The 19,689-nt window shown below is 39.1% G+C and overlaps 1 protein-coding gene across 5 annotated transcripts in view; it reads right to left on the reverse strand.

Moving 5' to 3' along the window:
* The window catches only part of ANO5 (anoctamin 5), a 100,786-nt gene extending 81,701 nt beyond the window's left edge, over nt 1-19,085 (reverse strand). For all 5 annotated transcript variants that reach the window (XM_037999571.2, XM_008004186.3, XM_037999570.2 and 2 more), the window contains exons 1-2: nt 16,286-19,085; nt 5,843-5,889 (exon numbers count right to left, since the gene is read on the reverse strand). In XM_037999571.2, the coding sequence (XP_037855499.2) occupies nt 5,843-5,889; nt 16,286-17,129 (891 nt within the window). In that variant the 5' untranslated portion in view covers nt 17,130-19,085. The remainder of the gene's footprint in view (nt 1-5,842; nt 5,890-16,285) is intronic.
* Nucleotides 19,086-19,689: the final 604 nt, after the last annotated feature.

Here is a 19,689-nt window from a genome sequence, read left to right on the forward strand (position 1 = left end):
TTTGGTTTATTCCCCATGTCTATGTTTCTGTTTTATTTTTCAGGAATTTCTGTGGGTTACTGGAACATTTTTTATAATTTTATTTGAGTACATTTCATTGTATAGTTTTTTAAATGGTTGCTCTTGATATTACGTAATATATATATAAATTTATCACAGTCTAGATGTGTACATACTTTACTAGTCAACTGAAATAGAAAACCCTTAATTACCTTTACAGCCCCAAAACTTCTTTGTTTATAATACACTTGTATTAAATATTTATCTGCATATATAGAGAACCACAACAGACAGTTACATTTTTTAATTTCACTATAAAACAGTTTAGAAACCTGGGTGCCCTACATCCCAGCCACTCCAGCTCCAGCCATGGCTAAAAAGGGTGAACATACAATTCAGGCCATTGCATCAGGGGGTGCAAGCCCCAAGCCCTGGCAACTTTCATGTGGTGCTGGCCCTGCAGGTGTGCAGAAGACAAGAGTCAAGCTCTGGGAGCCTCTGCCTAAATTTCAGAGGATTTATAAAAACACCTGGATGTCCCAGCAGAAGCCTGCTGCAGGAGCACAGTCCTTATGGAGAACCTCTACTAGGACAATGCGGAGGGGAAATGTGGGGTTGGAGCCCTCACACAGTATCCGCAATGGGGCACTGTCTAATGGTGCTGTGTGAAGAGGACCACCACCCTCCAGATTCCAGAAAGGTAAATCTACCCACAGCTTGCATCACGTGTCTGGAAATGCCACAGACACTCAAGGCCAGCCTATGAAAAGAGCCACAGGGGTTGTCCCTGCAGAGCCATAGGAGCAGAGCTGCACAGGTCTGTGGGAACCCACCCCTTGCAACAGTATCCCCTGGATATGAGACAAGGAGTCAAAGGAGATTTTGGAGCTTTAAGATTTAATGACTGCCCTACCTGGTTTTGAACTTGAAAAAGGCCTATGGCCCCTTTGTTTTGGCCAATTTCTCCCATTTTGAATGGGAACATTTACCCAATGCCTGTACCCTCATTGCATCTTGGAAGTAACTAACTTGCTTTTGCTTTTACAGGCTCACAGGCAGAAGGGACCTGCCTAGTCTCAGATGAGAGTTTGGACTTGGACTTTGGGTTAATGTTGGAATGAGTTAAGATTTTAGGGAACTGTTGGGAAGGCACAATGGTTTTTGAAATGTGAAAAGAACATGAGATCTGAGAGGGACCACGGGCAGAATAATATGATTTGGCTCTGTGTCCCCACCCAAATCTCATCTCAAATTGTAATCCCATGTGTTGAGGGAGGAATCTGGTGGGGGGTGATTAGATCATGCAGGCAGTGCTAGTTTCCTGTGCACACTGTCTCTTTGTCCTGCTACCTGGTGAAGAAAGTGCCTCCTTCCCCTTTGCTTTCTGCCATGATTATGTGTTTCCTAAGGCCTCCCCAGCCATGAGGAACCATGAGTTAATTAAACCCCTTTCCTTGATAAATTACCCAGTGTTAGGTAGCATCTTTATAGCAGTATTAAAACAGACTAATACAGCTATAGAATTCTGGATTGATATTTTTGGAGGGCATTGGAAAAATTTTGTACAACTTCTTTAGCCTGTCTAGTTTATGACAAAAAATCTGCTATCATTTTAATTATGTTTCCCCTATAGTTAAAGTGATGTGCCTCTCTCACTACCTTCAAGATTGGTTCATTGTCTAGTATTCAAAACTAGTTTTAGTTTGATTCATGTGAATTTCTGAATTTCTTTGAGTTTATCCTGATTACGGTTCCTTCAGCTTTTTGAATCTGTAAGTTTATGTCTTTTGACAAATAAATGTTATCCTGTGTTTTTTTTTGTTTATTTATTTTTGTTTTTTGTTTTTTTTAGCTCCCTCTCTTCCTCCTCTCTTAGCACTCCAATGAAACAAATGTGGGATCTTTTGTTACAGTCCCACAGGTCCCTGAGACTCTGTTCATTTTTTTTCTCAATCTATTTCTCTCTGCAGTTTGGATTGGGTAATTTCTACTTTTTTATCTTCAAATTCAATGATTCTACCTCTAGCAGCTCCATTTAGCTGATTTTTTTTTTAAGTTATTCTATTTTTCAATTCTAAAAATGTCCATCTTGTTCTTCTTTGTAACTTCTGTTTTTTGCTGTCACCTCATCATTGGCCCTGTTTACTGTCTTTTCCTACTCATATAGAGATTTTTCTAGTTCTTAGTATTATGAGTGATTTTCTCCAGAAATGTGAACTTTTAGGTATGATGAGACTCTGGATATTATTTAAATCTTCTGTTTTAGCAAGGCTTCTGTGACACCACTCTATTGAGTTAAGCAGGGTGATGCCTCACTACACAGTGGAGGTAGAAGTCCAGATTCCTCTCTCTGCCTCTGTGTAGAGTATTGAGTATTGATGAAATGAGTATTGAGGAGTATTGATGAAATGAGTATTGATGAAAATATTCTCATTGCTGCTGGGTGGGGGTGGAAGTTCAAACTTATCACTAGACCTTCCCTGATCCCAACCTTGCTGAGAAAGGCAAGGGTACCTCATTACTGCTCCCAAGTGACCTCTATCATCTCCACACCATGGTAGAGTGTGGGGTGGAAGTGACTTCTTTACCTCCAGGTGGTGGTGAAATTCCTGAGTCTCCATCAGGCCACCTCTGTCACCACCCCATCAGAGAAGGGTTGTGGCATCTTAGTACCACTTGTGATAGTAGAAGTTCAGGCTCCCCCCATGGACTCCATTAACACCATGCAGGGGTGTAGGGGGAAGGGATGTGTTATCCCCCAGTGGAAATGAAAGTCCTGGCTCCCCAGTCAGCCTCTTCTGACACAAAACAGGGAGTTATGGCACTTTGTTACCAACAGGTGGGGGTGACAGTCTAGTCTCCCCACTTGAGCAATAGTATAAAGGTTGGTGTAGGGCCACAGTATTTTTCTGTGGTGTTTGGCTGTAATAGAGCAGTTATTGACTAAAAGTTTACTCTATTTCTAGTTGACTCTTTTCCTGTTCCATTGGCTAGAGATAGTAGACATTTTTTGAGGTTTTATTTGGTTGTATCACTTAGCATTTCTGGACTGCTGGCTTCTCCCTCACCTGTTCTGCAATATGTCAAGCAAAGAGCAAACTTTGAGTCTTGAGGTTGCTAGCTGCTCTGCCTTCTTATCTTTAACTTTCAAAGCCTTCTTATGTTTGTTTTATACAGAGTTTCCAAGAGTTTTAACCATAGGTAGCAAAATGAATAGGGAAAACTTTTTCTACTCCATCTTTCTGGAAGGAAGAGCTGTATTCACTTTTGAAATGATTAATTCAATACTATATCCATTTGATAATTCTAAACATTAACAGCCAATTTTTGTCTTTGTTTCAGAGAGATGTTGGTTTTACTCCAAAATACTTTATATTGGAAAAAAAAAATGCTAAACCTAACTATAAGTTGAGTCTAATAGGAATTTGGTATGACAGTGCTATTCTCCTAGGATTGAATCCATTGCTGTTACTTGCTTTCCTATAAAAGCAAAATTAAAAGCAAATAAGCAAACAAAACAAATCTAGAAGTTATATTTTTGCAGTATTATAATTTAAATTTAATTAAATACATTTCTAAATTTGGCAAGCTAAACATAAAGCCTTAAAAATTTGAGCAAAATTGTTCCAAGTGAAAACCTGAGCTTGAAGCCAAGAATGCACTAACCATTGTTCTTGAAATGTACAAATGGATACAAATCAGCATACAAATGTCCTGATGAAATTCTTTTTGTGTTCTAGAAGCTTATTCCTGGAACATATATAAATGTGAAAGATGCACAGAAGCGAAAAACATGAACTGTAATTGAAGTTAATTTGAACAATACTTATACAGATCTGTGAGGAGCACATTATTATTATGCTAATATGAGCAAACTGAAAATGACAACATATTTGTTATCACTTAAACTGGATCAATCTTATGAAACGAATCTTTCTTTAGTCCACTCCAAAGACATGAAAATTTTAACGTTTTATATTCTTTATTTCCAAATAATTTTCTTGACTCACTCACTTACTCAGTAAATATGTACTCTGTGCCATATTATGTCACTTCAGTTGTGGAGACACTGCTTTATGACAGTGGTTTTCAATCTTTAGTGGCAAGAGGAATCACCTGGAATGCTTTTTTGTAGTCACAACCCCTCAGTTTATTCCCAAAGATACCGATTTAGCAGTCTCAGCTTGGGCCCAAGAGTCTACAGTTTTAAGAAATTCTTCATATAACTCTCATTCTTATTTGTATACTGGTCTGCAAACTACACTATAAAATCACTGTCCTATATGATCTTCGTAGTTCCCTCTGGTTCTCATATTCTTTTTCTCTCAGCATTTAGGTCACTGAACTTTTCTTCGTTAACTTTTAAGTTCAGAGACACAAGTGCAGGTTTGTTGCACACATAAACTTATGTAATATGAGCTTGTTGTACACATTATTTCATCATCCAGGTATTAAGCCTAATATCCACTAGTCGTTTTTCCTGATCCTCTCCCTCCTTCCACCCTCCATCCTCCAAAAGGCCCCAGTGTGTGATGTTTCCCTCTATGTATCTGTGCATTCTGATAATTTATCTCCAACTTAAAAGTGAGAACATGGGGTATTTGGTTTTCTGTTCCTGTATTAGTTTGCTAACCATAATGGGCCTTCAACTTCATCCATATTTCTGCCAAGGACATGATCTTGTCATTCTTTATGGCTCCATAGTATTTTATTATATATATGTATCACATTTTCTTTATCCAATCTATCACTGATGGGCATTTAGGTTGATTCCATGTCTTTGCTACAGTGCTGCAATGAACATATACATGCATGTGTCTTTATAAAAGAATGATTTCTATTCCTTTGGACATATGCCCCGTAATGGGATTGCTGGGTCGAATGGTATTTCTATTTTTACATCTTTGAGGAATTGCCACACCGTCTTCCACAATGCCTGAACTAATGTACACTCCCACCAACAGTGTATAAGCATTCTTTCTTCTCCATAGCCTCACCAGTATCTGTTATTTCTTGATTTTTTAACAATAGCCATTCTGACTAGTGGGTCACTGAACTTTTAAAGGAACCCTGTAACTTCTAGGAATGTTAATGAGCTTATCCAGCCAACTATCAAATAACCAACCTATTCTAGAAGGATGTATTTTCCAAGCAGAAATTTCAGTCATTCCTGGAAATTTTTAAAAATCCTGTTTATATCCGGCTGGACATCCTGAAACCATTCAAGGATGTCTACCTCTGTGAGAGCTACACATGGGATTCTCTATCACCTAGAGCCATCAGAAAAATCATTTCATTGAAATGCCTTTAACATGCTTATATTCAATATAGAAGCAATATAAATTGTTTGTATCTTTCTTAAAATTTATATAAGAAGGTCTTTGGTTAAAAGAATTCTGTATTTTTACAAGTTGTATTTAGTTTATTTATTGCTCTATTTAATGTGTTTATGCAGTTCAGGTTGAATCTCAGTATAGTTATAGATAAGCACCAATCATACTAATAACTGTAAAATAATAAGCTATCATTGACTACACTAAATTACATTATAGCAAAATTTTAGCCAAATACTAGTATCTTGCATATCAATGATCAGCATATCTGAGTTTATTTCACAGGGAGTCTCAAGACAAATCAAACATCTATTTGTTCCCTTAAAACATTTAGAAAAGATCCAATATTAAAACTGCATTAAACATGGAACTTGCTTTAGCTACTAAAAAATGAATAAATTAGAGGACAAACTAGAAGGTATTATAAGTAGGTAAGTACAAAGACTTAACCTTATCTTGATTTTTTATTCTGACTTATAAGGAAGCTAATACATATATATTTAACTTACCTCACTCATTTGGAAAGAGTAGTCTATATGTTTATTGGCGTGTTCCCCTAAATTAAATAAGAAAGAGAAAAACATGTTAAATTAGCCAACTGATCAGAATGTGTTCAGAAGTCTGCGTAATGAAAAAATATGAATTGAATGAATTAAAAAATTCAAAGGAAACACACTAGAAGAAAAGATGCAAGGTTATTCAGGAGCTAAATTGTTTAAAACAGACTCCAAAAGAAGTCTTACCTAAAACTGCCTATAAAAGGAAAAGCATATAATACTGATGTGTAAAATGCAATCTCAATTACTGAGAAATAAACCCAACTCTGATCAATGCAGTTATCAATCTATAACCACAAAACCACTAAGAGTAAAATACCCAATAAGGTGTCCATTGATATCTCTTAATTCTCACCATGTGAGATTTAATATTCTCTTGGCTTATTTTCCTGATGTCAAACCAGACAGGTTGCATGTAGAACACTATCAGTTTCTGAATAGGTCAAAGTACTTTCCGGACATACAGATAGCCCCGTAATGGTTATGCATTTGGTCGTTTGCACTAAAATACATGTTCAGATAAGTTTATGACACTAAAAAAGTTAAAGATAGAACTGAAATTCTTATTTTCTAGTGGTTCCAACTTGAAAAAGCCCTAAGATATATTTAAACCAAAAACTTCATATATATATATACACACATACACACACACACACACACACATATATATATGAGAAAATATCACAATGGGAACCGCATAAAATGCTAGCACTTTAAGTACAAGTTAGTGACTATAATTTTAGAAATAGGATAGAAAAACTGGTGAATGAAACTGAACAGAGCCCAGAACAAGACACTTTATTATATGGAAACTTGATATTGAACCATTGTAGGGGTTGATTAATGTCTCTCCTACACCCAAATTCATGTCCATCTCAAACCTCAGACTGAAACCTAATTTGTAAATGCAGTCTTTACAGATGTAACTAGTTAAGGACCTAGAGATGAAGTTATACTGGATTTAAGGTGGGCCCTAAATCCAGTGATGGATGTCCTCCTAAGAAAAGAAGAGGGAACAGAGGCTCAGAGGAAGGCAATGTGAAGATAAAAGCAGAAATCAGAATGATGTGTCTACAAAGCCAAAAAACACCAAGTATTTCAGGTGCTATAGTCTGAATGTGCTCATGGTGCAGAGCTCTTGTGAATGGTAATAGAGTCCTTATTAAAGAGATTCCAGAGAGCTGCCTTCCCACTTCCATCATGTGAAGACACAGTAAGAAGATGTCATGAATGAGCCAGGAAACAAGCCCTTACCAGACACTGAGTTCCGTACCATGATCTTAGACTCCACAGCATCAAGAGCTGTGAGGAATAAATGCTTGTTCTTATAAGTAAAAAATAATAAAATAAAGCAATTGTATAAATCCAAAAAATATTTTAAAAATCTACTATTTGTATAGCTTATTCACAACCCAAGTATAATAGTCCAATTCCTTTTCATAGATCACACAAATCACTCAGTTATTCTCTTAAATAATTAAGCCCATTATATATATTAATTTATACTTGACAGAAATTCAACTATTATAGGTTGGCTAGGGAATAAGGTCCAAAGTTTTCTGCAGAGGAATATTTTGATTTTTGATTTGTACATTGGTTAAAACAAGGCTTGGATGTGAAAATAAACACTGATTTGCAAGAAAGCTTTATTTTATTTATAATTTTATTTTATTTTAAAAAGCAGATTTATGGTTCATAGCTTTGTTGGTATAAGATGGGGTTATTCTTGATATAAGTTTTCTCCCTTTGGCAAATAGTAAAACTCTTTAAAATTAACTAAAACCAACCTATGTCTCCAGCCTCACCCTTTTGCGCTCTTAAGTCTGGCCTACTAGTCTCCTTTCAGATCCTTATATCTTCTTTCAGTTTCATTCTACTTCTTTGTGAGGCCTTAACACACAATTACTCCTCTGTAAGGAACGCTCTCTGCTATGGATTGAATGTGTCCCCCAAAGTTTGTGTGTTGGAAACAATCTGCAATGCAACCATGTTGAGAGGTAGGACCTTGAAGAGGTGATTAGGTCATGAGTGTTCTGCCCTCATAAATGAATTAGTGCTGTTATCACAGGAATAGATGTGTAACTACAAAAATGGATTTGTTATGAAAGAAAGTTAGGCCATCTCATGTGTGCATGCTCTGTCACCAAGTGATGCCTTCCACCATGTTATGACACAGCAAGAAGGGGCTCACCAGATGTGTTCCCCAATCTTGGACTTCCCAGCTTCCAGAACATGGACAAAATAAACTTCCATTGTTTATAAATTACCCAGTCTGTAGTATTCTGTTATAACAGCACAAAAGAGAATAACACACTCTCTCACTCCCGACCTTGCCCTGGGTAATTCTTCACATCCGTCAGACATCAGCTTGAAAGTCACTTTCTCCCCAGGGAAGCCTCTCATCTATCTGGCTAGTTCAAATCATCTGATATATCTCTACTTGATGGCACTTGTCAGGGTTTCAATTTTACATGAATATGTCTGCTTTTTTATTAATATCTTTTTATCCCCAAAAGAAGATAAGTTTCTGAAAAGTGAGCACAATTTCTAATTTTGTTCTTCTAGCATACTGATTGGCAAATGAAAGATGGCTGATAAACATTCATTAAAAAATTGAATGAGCAAGCTGACAAGGGAGCCACGTTTTTCTACCACTGTGGCTGCAAATGAAAAGCGAAAATATAATCATAACTTGCCATGCACCAGGTACTGTGCAAAGAGGTATAACAAATATTTACATGGCATTTCCTTTGTATTACATATTATAAGTAATCTAGCAACGAATTAAAGCATGCACAAGGATGTGCATAGGTTATATGCAAATACTATGCCATTTCACATAAGGGACTTGAGCATCCTTGGATTTTGGTACCAGGGGGGTATCCTGAAACCAATGCCTGTGGATACTGAGAGACAACAGTACTCACGCACATACATAACACACCAACACAACTTCTCCCTCTAAGTGATAATTCAAATCCTATATCAGCAATTTTAAAGTACTGTCTGCCAATCCCTGTCAAGATACAATTTATTTTACTTGTAGTATGTGTCACATTTACATATTTTATTTTTTATTTAAAGTTTTATAATAATATTAAAACCATATTTGTCTTTTCAATTCTGTCGACATTTGCACCGATGATGCAAAAACAATGGGATAAAAGTGCTGGTGCCATCATATGAATCAACTCCATGGCACCAGACTATACTAGCAGTCATTATATTCTCCACCATTATGCACTCTCAGTATAAAAAGAAACAAAAATGTAGTTTAACTTAAAAATGTCCTCGATAAACAGTAAAGCTTATGAAGTTTATAAAATCTTGACCCTGAACACACAAATTTTTAATAATCTATAAAGAAACAGGAAGAATGCATTAAGCGCTGCTGCTGCATTCCAAAGTACCATGGTTGCCTCATGAAAAAGTACTTTACATTGCAAGGTAAAGCAGCTGAATTTTTCACAAAAGATCATTTTAGTTGAAAGTATGATGGGAAAACATATAGGGTCATACAGACCTGACTATTTGTCAGATATTACCTCAAACATTAATGACATGAATGTATCATTTCATAGAAAACACCTGAGAGTATTTATTGCCAGTGATAAAATTTGAGTTGCAAATGAAACAATTTTTGTAAACTTGTGTCCGTCACTGTGAGCGTAACAGATTCCCAAGGCATTCCTGATGAAATCAGTGATGATGTTAGCATTACATTGTGGTATTTTAAAATGAAATATGTCAACATTTGGAAGATCTGTATAACTCAGTAGATAACTGTTTTCCAAATAAGCAATACATGATGTTACAAAACTATGCATGAGAAAAAGATACATTCAAAGTGAAGGACAGACCAATAGATTTTAATGCAGCAGTGAAATAAAAGTTCATTTCAGTGGTTTCAAATTCTACATTATATCTAACTTTAAAGAACCTATTATACGTTGAATATGGAGGCAAATCAGAGAAGAATATCCATAATCACTCAAAAACTCTTTAAAATTATCCTCCCTTTTCAACTATAGATCTGTAAGAGGCCAGATTTTCTTCATACACTTCAACCAAAACACAACACATCACAACAGAGTGAATGTAAATGCAGATATGACAATACCTATATTTTATCAGGCCAGAGATTAAAGAGATTTTTTTAAAAGTAGAACACTGCACTCTTATCACTAAATTTATTTTGTTTTAGAAAATATACCTATTTTCATAAAAATATGTTAAGATGAAATAGAAGACTCCTAGGCATGAGAAATTTGAGAAGATGCCGTTTAAGAAAAGAGGAGAGACTGTTAATGGTGGGTGACTAATACAGCAGAGGCTGCAGGCTACTGACAAATATCTTTCCTTGTCCTCCTCCTTCTTTGCTAATAGAACCTAATTATATAGTGTAGTAATGTACTCAAGCAAGCAAAACATTTCCTAGCCTCCATTGCAAGAGTATGACATAAATTGAAAGCTCTCAACTGTCGTAAGTGGTATGTCTATCTCATAATGTTTGTGTACGCACTAAATAGATAATGCATGTACTTGGCATATAGGAGGTAAATGGATGTTATTCTTGTTGATATTGTTGTTATTATTCTATTCTACCATTAAACTTCAAAACTGCTGTAAATTCCTTGGGCTAAGTTTCAGAATGTCAGAATAAAATTGAAATAACTCCTTTCGTATTCAGATCTTTGTGTGGCAGAATCTGCTCTTAAAATGTTTTACTCTAAGCAAAACATGAAAACTAACCAACTATACCTATACCACTTAACTTTCTGAGTGCAGGCTTTCTCACGTAAAAGATACAAATCTAAAGAGAAATGCTCTGAAAAATATTAAACATCATACAATATTACCATCAATGGGTTTTACTCATAATTACTGCCTAAACATATAGCTCAAAACTCAATTGATCCTGATCCTGATCATCTCTCATTAGATCTGTGAATGAAAAGGAGACCAATTTAGCATGGCTTTATAATGAATTGATAAAGAATAGGATTCTAAGAAATACAAGCCTTGTCTCTCAAGATATGATAGTTGACATTGACTTAGAGAGGTTTTTTTTGTTTTGTTTTGTTTTTTAAGGACAAAAACAGTCACTATTATGCCAAAGAACAAAGCATCAAACAAAATATAGTTCCAATAACAGAACAATCAAGCAACTGCAAACCTCAAGCTAGGTTTAAAGAGCTTTACAATTCTATTTTTACAAAAAGAAAGTTGAAAAACTGCAAACACTCGCCCTTCTTTTTCCTAATTATTTTTGCTCCATTTAACATAAAACAAGTAGGTGAAAAAATATTTTCAAGCTGCTATTACAATTTGATGTAATGCATTTATTTGAGAATGTGGAAAAGGGACAATATGAATCCTCCAGATCACCTCCTATTGTTACTAGCTCTCCCTTCACACTGTAACCTTTAAAATTGCAGTTTTCTTTCTCTAGAACTAGCACCTGTTTTCTTCCCTTTCTAACTCTTGCTTATTTTTCACATTATATAAACCTAGACCCCTTCCTTTCAGGCCTTACCTGAAACCTCAACTGTCCCCTGGGTTGGCCTCCCACCGGCTCCCATACCACCTTGAACGCAGCCCTCTCTGGACACCTAGCTCAATTATACATCCCTCCACAAGACTGTCAGCTCCAGAGAACCAACAGGGACACATTTTGTCAACTGCATTCTTTTGTGAAATACCGGGACATTCAAGAGGATAGATTTATTTTCATACACACCATGCTCCCTCTCACCCCTGCACACTTACTGCTCGCTAGCTCTCTCACATGCATGCACCCTCGCAATTAGATATTTACACAGACCATAGACTCACACACTTTCACACTCCCTCATGGAGTATAAAGATGCCGTAACTATGCATAATCACCAAACCTCTGTCAAAACGAGGCCTGACTGAAGAGGCGGGATTTGAAGCCAACAACTCTGTCAGTTTCTTTCTATTCCTCCAACTTCCTCTAAAATGAATGGATAGGAGTATACTCTCCCTACAGGCTAGATTCCAGGGATATGACAGATTTGGTACCAATCGCTGTGGAGAATCATCAAATATGTGCTAAAAGTAAAGCCAGTCCAAAGACTGAGTCTTAGGTTTTCACTGAAAGCACATTACTAAGAATACACACTCCAGCAAATCCACAGCCCAAAAATAGCACTTGTATTTACCAACTGGTCTTCTCAGTTTACACTCTTACTAGCAGTATAAAATAAAATATTTCTAATCAAATATTAACATTACTAAAGACAGGTGGCTTAGTTGAACACAATGCTTAACATAGCTGTAAAGATGCAAACAACCTAACATTCAACTTTTAATCTACCTTTTCTGATGCTAAACTCTCAAACTGTCTTTTCCAATACTAACTATATCAGAAATCAGCTAAAGAATGAACATTTCTTGAGGCTATGGTGAGCTATAATTACACCACTGCACTCCAGCTGGGAAAACAGAGAAAGACCTCAAAAAAAAAAAAAAAAAAAAAAAAAAAAAAGAAAGAAAGAAAAGAAAAGTTAAATTCCAGCAATGACATTTTACTGGCAATGTTTGTTTATGTAACTAATTAAGTGCTCTATTACCTTCTGCCTTTAGAATTTCATTTTTAAAATTAGAATATAGTAGGAAATTAGACAGCTGGAGATCACTGATTCCTTATGTGTTTAATTGTGAAAAAAAGTAGAGAAGATGTAATAAATCTTAGATCTATTACATCTAAAAGGAAAAATGTTACATTGTCTCTCTTATAATCAATTTTATAAATTAACTCTCATATTCAGTATTTAAAGGTGATTTAGAAAGCACATATGAAATCAATGCTTACCTACATGGGTAAATTTAGTCTAAAAAGTCTGCTTACATTTTAAAACATAGAAATGAAAGTAGCTACTAAAACTCGATGCTCTGGAACTTGAATTTTTCAGCCTTCTTCAGCCAACACTTTTGTTTTCATAACAGTGTCATCTGTTTTATTTTGTATTTATTCTATTTATTTATTTATTTATTTGAGATGGAGTCTCACTCTGTCGCCAGGCTAGAGTGCAGTGGTGCAATCTTGGCTCACTGCAACCCCCACCTCCCAGGTTCAAGGGATTCTCCTGCCTCAGCCTCCCGATTAGCTGGGACTACAGGTGCATGGCACCACACTCAGCTAATTTTTGTATTTTTAGTAGAGACGGGGTTTCACCATGTTGGCCAGGATGGTCTTGATCTCTTGACCTCACGATCCACCCGCCTCGGCCTCTCAAAGTGCTGGGATTACAGGCATGAGCCAACACACCCAGCCAACAGTGTCATTTAACTCAAAGAGAAAATATATCTGGAAGTAGAGTTGTAAAAATCCACTGGAATGTATATTAAAAAAACAAAAACAAAAACAAAAAACCTCTCATAACAATGCACTTTTCATACGCCCTAGTGCTATGGTTTAAATATCCCTCCAAAACTCATAGTGGAATTTAACTGTCATTGTAATGGTATTAGGAGGTAGAACCTTGAAGAGGTGATTACGTCATGAGAGCTCCATCCTCCTGAATGAATTCATGCCATTCTCATGGGAGTGGGTTAGTTATATCAGAATTGGGTTCCTAATGAAAGGATAAGTTTGGACACATTTATCTCTTGGTCTAATGTGCTCCCTTGACCTTCCAACATGTTAAGAGGCAGCACAAAGATGTCAGATGCCAGTACCATGTTCTTGGACTTTCCAGACTCCAGAACCAAGAGCCATATATTTTCTTTATAAACTACCCAAGCTGTGGTACTCTGTTGTAGCAATTAAAAAAAAAAAAAAAAAAAAAAAAAAAAAGTGGTCTAAGACACCTAATAAGAACACAAGTCTCAATAATGGGCAGTAAAACTAAACCAGCAAAAGAACTGACATGCTAAGAAACATCTAAAAATATACGAGTCATATGAGTGGCCTGAACTATGTTGCTCCTTAGGCCCTGCTCTCATCAATGCCACACTCCTCTGCTGCTTGGATTCTGGATCTTTGAATATACCTAGATACAGGAATTTGGGCAGAATGCAGTAATTAGTCCCAGCCATCAAATATAGGGTATTCCTCATCAATATCTTTTTCTCTCACCTCCACCCTAATCAGAGGCACAATTTGGATCACATGCAAGCATAAATAGATTACAAAGGCCTTTTTTAAAAAATGGGGGAGTGTGACTGGGCATTGTGGCTCACATCTGTAATCCCAGCAATTTAAGAGGCCAAGTCAGGTGGATCAGCTGAGCTGCGGAATTCAAGACCAACTTGGGCAACAGGGTGAAACTCCATCTTCATAAAAATAATAATAATAATTAGCTGGGGAGGTCGTGGTGCAGCACTTATAGTCCAAGATACTCCAGAGGCTGAGGTGGCAGGATCGCTTGAACCTGGGAGTCAGGAGGTTTCAGTAAGCAGAGATGATGCCCCTGCATTGCAGCCTGGGCAACAGAGCCAGACCCTGTCTCAGAAAATAAAATAAAATAAAAAATAAGGGGGATATGCTTCAACTGACACCATCAAGAACATAGAATGATAACACTCAGAATGGGAGGAAATATTTGTAAATCATATATCTAATAAGGCACTTGTATTCAGAACACATAAAGAATTTTTGCAACTCAATAATGAAATAGACAACTCAATATTTGTAAACAGGCAAATGATCTGAATAGACATTTCTCCAAAAACATGAATAACTAATAAGTAAATGAAAATACTTGCTATATTAGTCACTAGGGAAATACAATCAAAATCACATTGAGATACCACTGTACAACCACTAGGATGGCTATAATAAAAAAGACAATAACAAGTGTTAGTGAGGATGTACAGAAATTGGAACCCTCATACATGATTGATGGGAAGGTAACATGCAGATGCCTGGAAAACTGTTTGGCAGTTTCTTAAAATGTTCCATATAAAGCTACCACATAATCCAGCAATTCCACTCCCAGACATATACCCAAGGAAAATAAAAACATATGTTCATATGAAAACTTATACATCAAGGTTCATAGCAGCATTATTCATAGAAGCAAAAAAGTGGAAATAACACAAATCCTACCAACTGATGAAAGGATAGGTATGCTATATCTCTACAACGGAATAGTATTGGGCAATTAATAAGAATGATGCACTGATAAAAGCTGCAGTATGGATTAACTTCAAAAACATTAAGAGAAAGAAGCCAGTTACAACAGACCAAATGTCGTATAATTCTATTTATGTGAATGGGCTTGAATAGGCAAATCTATAGAAGCAATAAAGAGATTACTGTAGGAAGTGAGGAGGATGGGAAGTGACTGCCTAAGAGGTTTCTATTTGGGGTGATGAAAGTGTTCTAAAATTAGATAATGATGATAGTTACAAAACTCTGTAAATACACTTAAAAAATCCAATTTTACACGTCCAATAGGTGAATTTTACAGTATATAGATTATATCTCAAAAAAGCTGCTTTAAAAAGGGAACGAGGAGGATGCAGTAACACACGGTATTTCCCGGTGCCTTTGAAGACTGAATAGTTATGATCAGATCTTTAGTCACTTTGGAAAACGGTTTCCATGTTTAAATCCAACACTAAACAAGACACGAAAATAAAGTATCATTGAAGAAACTGGGGTCCTGGAGACAGCAACAAAATAGTATGTGCATTTTAGGGAAAATACGTGTATTAAAATAGGTCCACGGAATACAGGTGGTGTAAAGGCTTTGGCAAACAATGGGTAAATATTTCTCAGCGGAACTAAAGAGCTTAATGAAAGCTGTTTAAAAAGCAACAGCAGCAGCAGCAGCAGCAGCAGCAGCAGCAGCAGCAGCTTTTCCAAGTGCCTATTGCTCTCAGTATCTCAAACTGACAGATTTTAGTATCTGCTACTCCTACAATTAACAAGCATCTCAAAGCATGATCAGTAACGGGAAGAGAGAGTGAGGTAATAAGACTCGAGGACCAGCTCCTTACACGTGGGATAACTGTCTTGCACTCTATACTGCTACTTTCTTTGGGAAAGCCTTGGTTTCCAGTGGCTGAATTCGGAGGCCCAAGCACCGCAGCGCTAACCTACCATCCCCGAATTACTCGGCGGTTCCCAGGCCTGCAGGGGATGCAAGGAGGGTGTTCCGGAACCATAGGGGTCACGGGTCGCAGGTCCCTGGCGCGCAGGAGCAGCAGAGAAATCTGTGGGGCGCCGAAACCAACCCCACTCACCCCAGGCGGGGGACTCTGCCCTGCAGTCCCGGTTTCGCGCTGGGCAAGCCACGCTGCGAACCTCCCTAGAATTCAGGCCGCAGGGCGGCCAACGTCCCCCCGGACCCCCGCGCCGCGGGTGGCGGTGTGCAGGAAGCCAGCCCGGCTCTCCCTTGACGCCTCTTGGCGCGGTCCTACCTTCCTCAGTCAATACTTCGAGGAGATTCGGGTCGCCCATCTTCGCCAGCTCGTTAATGACACTGGTGCCCGAGAGGCAGCAGGAGACGTGCAGCTGAGACGGGCGTGGAGATCTGGACCAGGTGCTGAATCTGACTGTGGGCAGCCGGAGTTGCTGCTGCTGGATTTCTAAGGGACTGCTCTTCCTTCTGCAGGCCTCCTTCTCCTCCTCCTCCTCCTCCTCTTCCTCCTCCTCCTCCTCCTCCTCGGACTCCACAGTCTCTGGGCACCTCAGCCAGCCGGCCTTCTTCTCCAGCGGGTACTTCCACTCGACCCGGTCCCCGACAACCTGCTTCGTGTGCTTGGCCCCGGGCTTCCCCACCCTCACCCGGTAGCGCTCTTGGGCGCTCTCCCAGTACTTCTCCAGACACCTGTCCCTGTGCCTGCCCGGCAGCCGATCTCGCAGACGCCACTCCTCCCGGCGCTCGCCAGGGTCCTTTCCACTCCCGCCCTCTGGCAGCTCTCCTTTCCCCTTCGCTTCTTCTCTGTTGTTTCCACGCTTCTTTCCCCGCCTACAGACCGCAAGACCGGCCGGCGCCCCACCCTCGGAGACCGCCATCTCCCCGCCCCCCGGCCTGGCTGGCTCCACGCCAGCCACCTCCTCTCCGCTCAAGCAGTCCCCAGGTCCCTGCTCTGCCGCCTCCCGCACCTCCTCCGGACTCGCAGCCTCCCGTCCCTCCTCGGAACCCGTCGCCTCCGGTCTCTCGTTGGGACCCGCCGCTTCCCGTCCCTCCTCAGGACCCGCGGCCTCCGGTCTCTCCTGAGGAGCCGCAGCCCACCGGCGCTGTTGGCCGGCCTCCTCCATTCTCTACAGGCTTCGCACGTCCTTTTCCACTGGGTCCACCCACGACCAGGAATCCTGGTTCCCCAGGGCTGCCGCCTCCCTCCTGTCGGAATCCTCTTCCTCCGATCCCCACAGGGGGTCCTGATGCTCCCTCAGCCGGTTGGCCCGGTCCTCATCGATCCTCTTGGCCCTAAGCCAACCCTGCGTGCCACTCGGAGAGAACCCCCCTCCCAGTTGGGAGTTACTTTTTGTCGCGTGGGGAAAAGACCCTTTCCCTTAAAGGAACCCCTCCCTATTTAAGGCCGGCGAATGGCTGGAGACCAAGATGCCAGCAGCCCCTTCCCCATAGCGTCTGGAGCGGGAGTATTACCTTTTCTCCTGGCCCTGCCTGCTTCCTGGGTTCCCAGCAGGAACTCTGCCCTCTACAGGTGAGGGAAGGTCATTCCATGTGGCCTGAGTTCCAAGTCAGCCTCTGCCCCTTTGTTAGCGTGGGGCAAGTTTCTCTAAGTTTCAGTTTTCACATCTTTAAAGGAGAATGATAATAGTACCTACCTCCTAGGGTGTTGTGAGAAGCACGGTGCACAGTCCTTGGCACAGAATGTGTTAAACATTTAACTGCTATTAAGATTAACCCATATTATAGTCCACCTGGTATGATACCTGTCATCATCTCAGCTGGACGATATTGCTTGAAATCTCAGGAGTTCAAGACTAGCCTGGGCAACACAGGGATACCCCTGTCTCTACAAAAAATTGGAAAATTAGCCGGGCATGGTGGCAGGCACCTGTGGTCCCAGCTACTCAGGAGGCTGAGGTGGGAAGATCTCTTGAGCTCAGAAGATTGAGACTACAGGGAGCCACAATCATCCCACTGCACTCCAGCCTAAGCGATGGAGAGCAAGACCCTGTCTCAAAAGAAAGTGAAGAAAAGAAAAAAGAAAAGAAAAGAAGAGGGAGGAAGGAAGGAGAGAAAAGAAAAGAAAATTAACCCATATTACATTGATCCCTACTCCATTTCAAAGGGTTGCTTTGTTTCCCCCCTCCACTTCCTGCCCACCCCAACTAACCTCAAGAAGAATGGTTCCTTCTACTCCTCACAGGCCCCTCTGCATTGGTTCTGTGCTTTTGAGACTCGATCAACTGCCAACTACACAATAATTGAGAGACTAGATTCACTGTCTAATTGGGGGCGGAATAAGACTGATGATGAACTAACGGTGAGGTAGAGGTCTCAGCTGAGAGCCTTGAGTGCTGAGGAGGGAGTGACTGTATTAGTCTGTTCTCATGCTGCTAATAAAGACATACATGAGACTGGATAATTTATAAATGAAAGAGGTTTAATGGACTCATAGTTCCACATGGCTGGGGAGGCCTCACAATCATGGCAGAAGGCAAAGGAAAAGCAAAGGCACGTCTTACATGGGGGGAAGGCAACAGCTTGTGCAGAGGAGCTCCCATTTATAAAACCATCAGATCTCCTGAGATTTACTACCACTAGCATAGTATGGGGGAAACCACCCCCATTATTATCTCCACCTGGCCCTGCCCTTGACACATGGGGATTATTACAATTCAGGGTGAGAATTATTACAATTCGCTGGGCACGCCATGCAGCGAACCAGATCAGTGACTCTGAGTTTAGGACAAGGATGGGGTGATTTGAAAGTCAGGATGAGGTAACCAAAGAAGTCTTGACCTTTCTTCATTTTTCTGCTACTGCATTCCCCTCCCCACCACCATTCTATTGATATTTCAGAACTGAGAATCACTTTTTGCAAATGAGAAAACAGGCCTAGAGAGAAGTGTTTTGGTAAAGGTTATGATTAACCAGAGAACAGGAAATCAGTTTTGCCCCTATACCTTACTTTCCTTCTTATATGTCTAGGAATACATGAGCTCTTGTCAAGTGATTTGAGACTATATGTAGGCAATTCCTTACTTGATGTAATTTGGAATTGTGTTTGAAAGGTGACGATACATAAGCATAGACTTACACATTAAATTATAAAGACTAATTGTGATAGAAGTGTTTGGTTATCATCTCTTGATTATTAATCCTTGTTTGGGCTTCTAAGAAAATTTCTACAATATGAATGTTTTCTAATATTTTTCCTGTATATCAGGTATTTTTCTAGGTGCTATGGACATTGTGAGTTAAGAGCTGGGGAGAATCTTTGCTTTATATAGATTAAGTTTAAATAAATAAAATAAAATTATTTTTATATTATTTTATATAATTTCTTGCTTCATGTTTTTTACTCTGTTCTGTATTTGAAGTGATGTGTATAAGAAGACATTATATGTTGATGATTTGGCTCCAAATTAAATGAAACATTTCGAGGCTTAGTTTGATTAGATTTTTATCAACATGCTTTAAACTTTGTTATAAGAGTTGAAAACCAGCTATGTTCTTTTAATAAAGGTCTGGGTTGTGACCATAACTCTTTATATCTTGAGAAATATTTTCTGTATTCATATCATTGACATATTTTATATTGCTTATCCATTTATAATTTTAGGATATGCCCATTTTCTCCTCCATTACTATACTCTGCATTGTTAGATACAATCTTTAACCATA

The sequence above is a fragment of the Chlorocebus sabaeus genome, chromosome 1 (assembly GCF_047675955.1).
Source record: "Chlorocebus sabaeus isolate Y175 chromosome 1, mChlSab1.0.hap1, whole genome shotgun sequence".
Classification (NCBI taxonomy): Eukaryota; Metazoa; Chordata; class Mammalia; order Primates; family Cercopithecidae; genus Chlorocebus; species Chlorocebus sabaeus.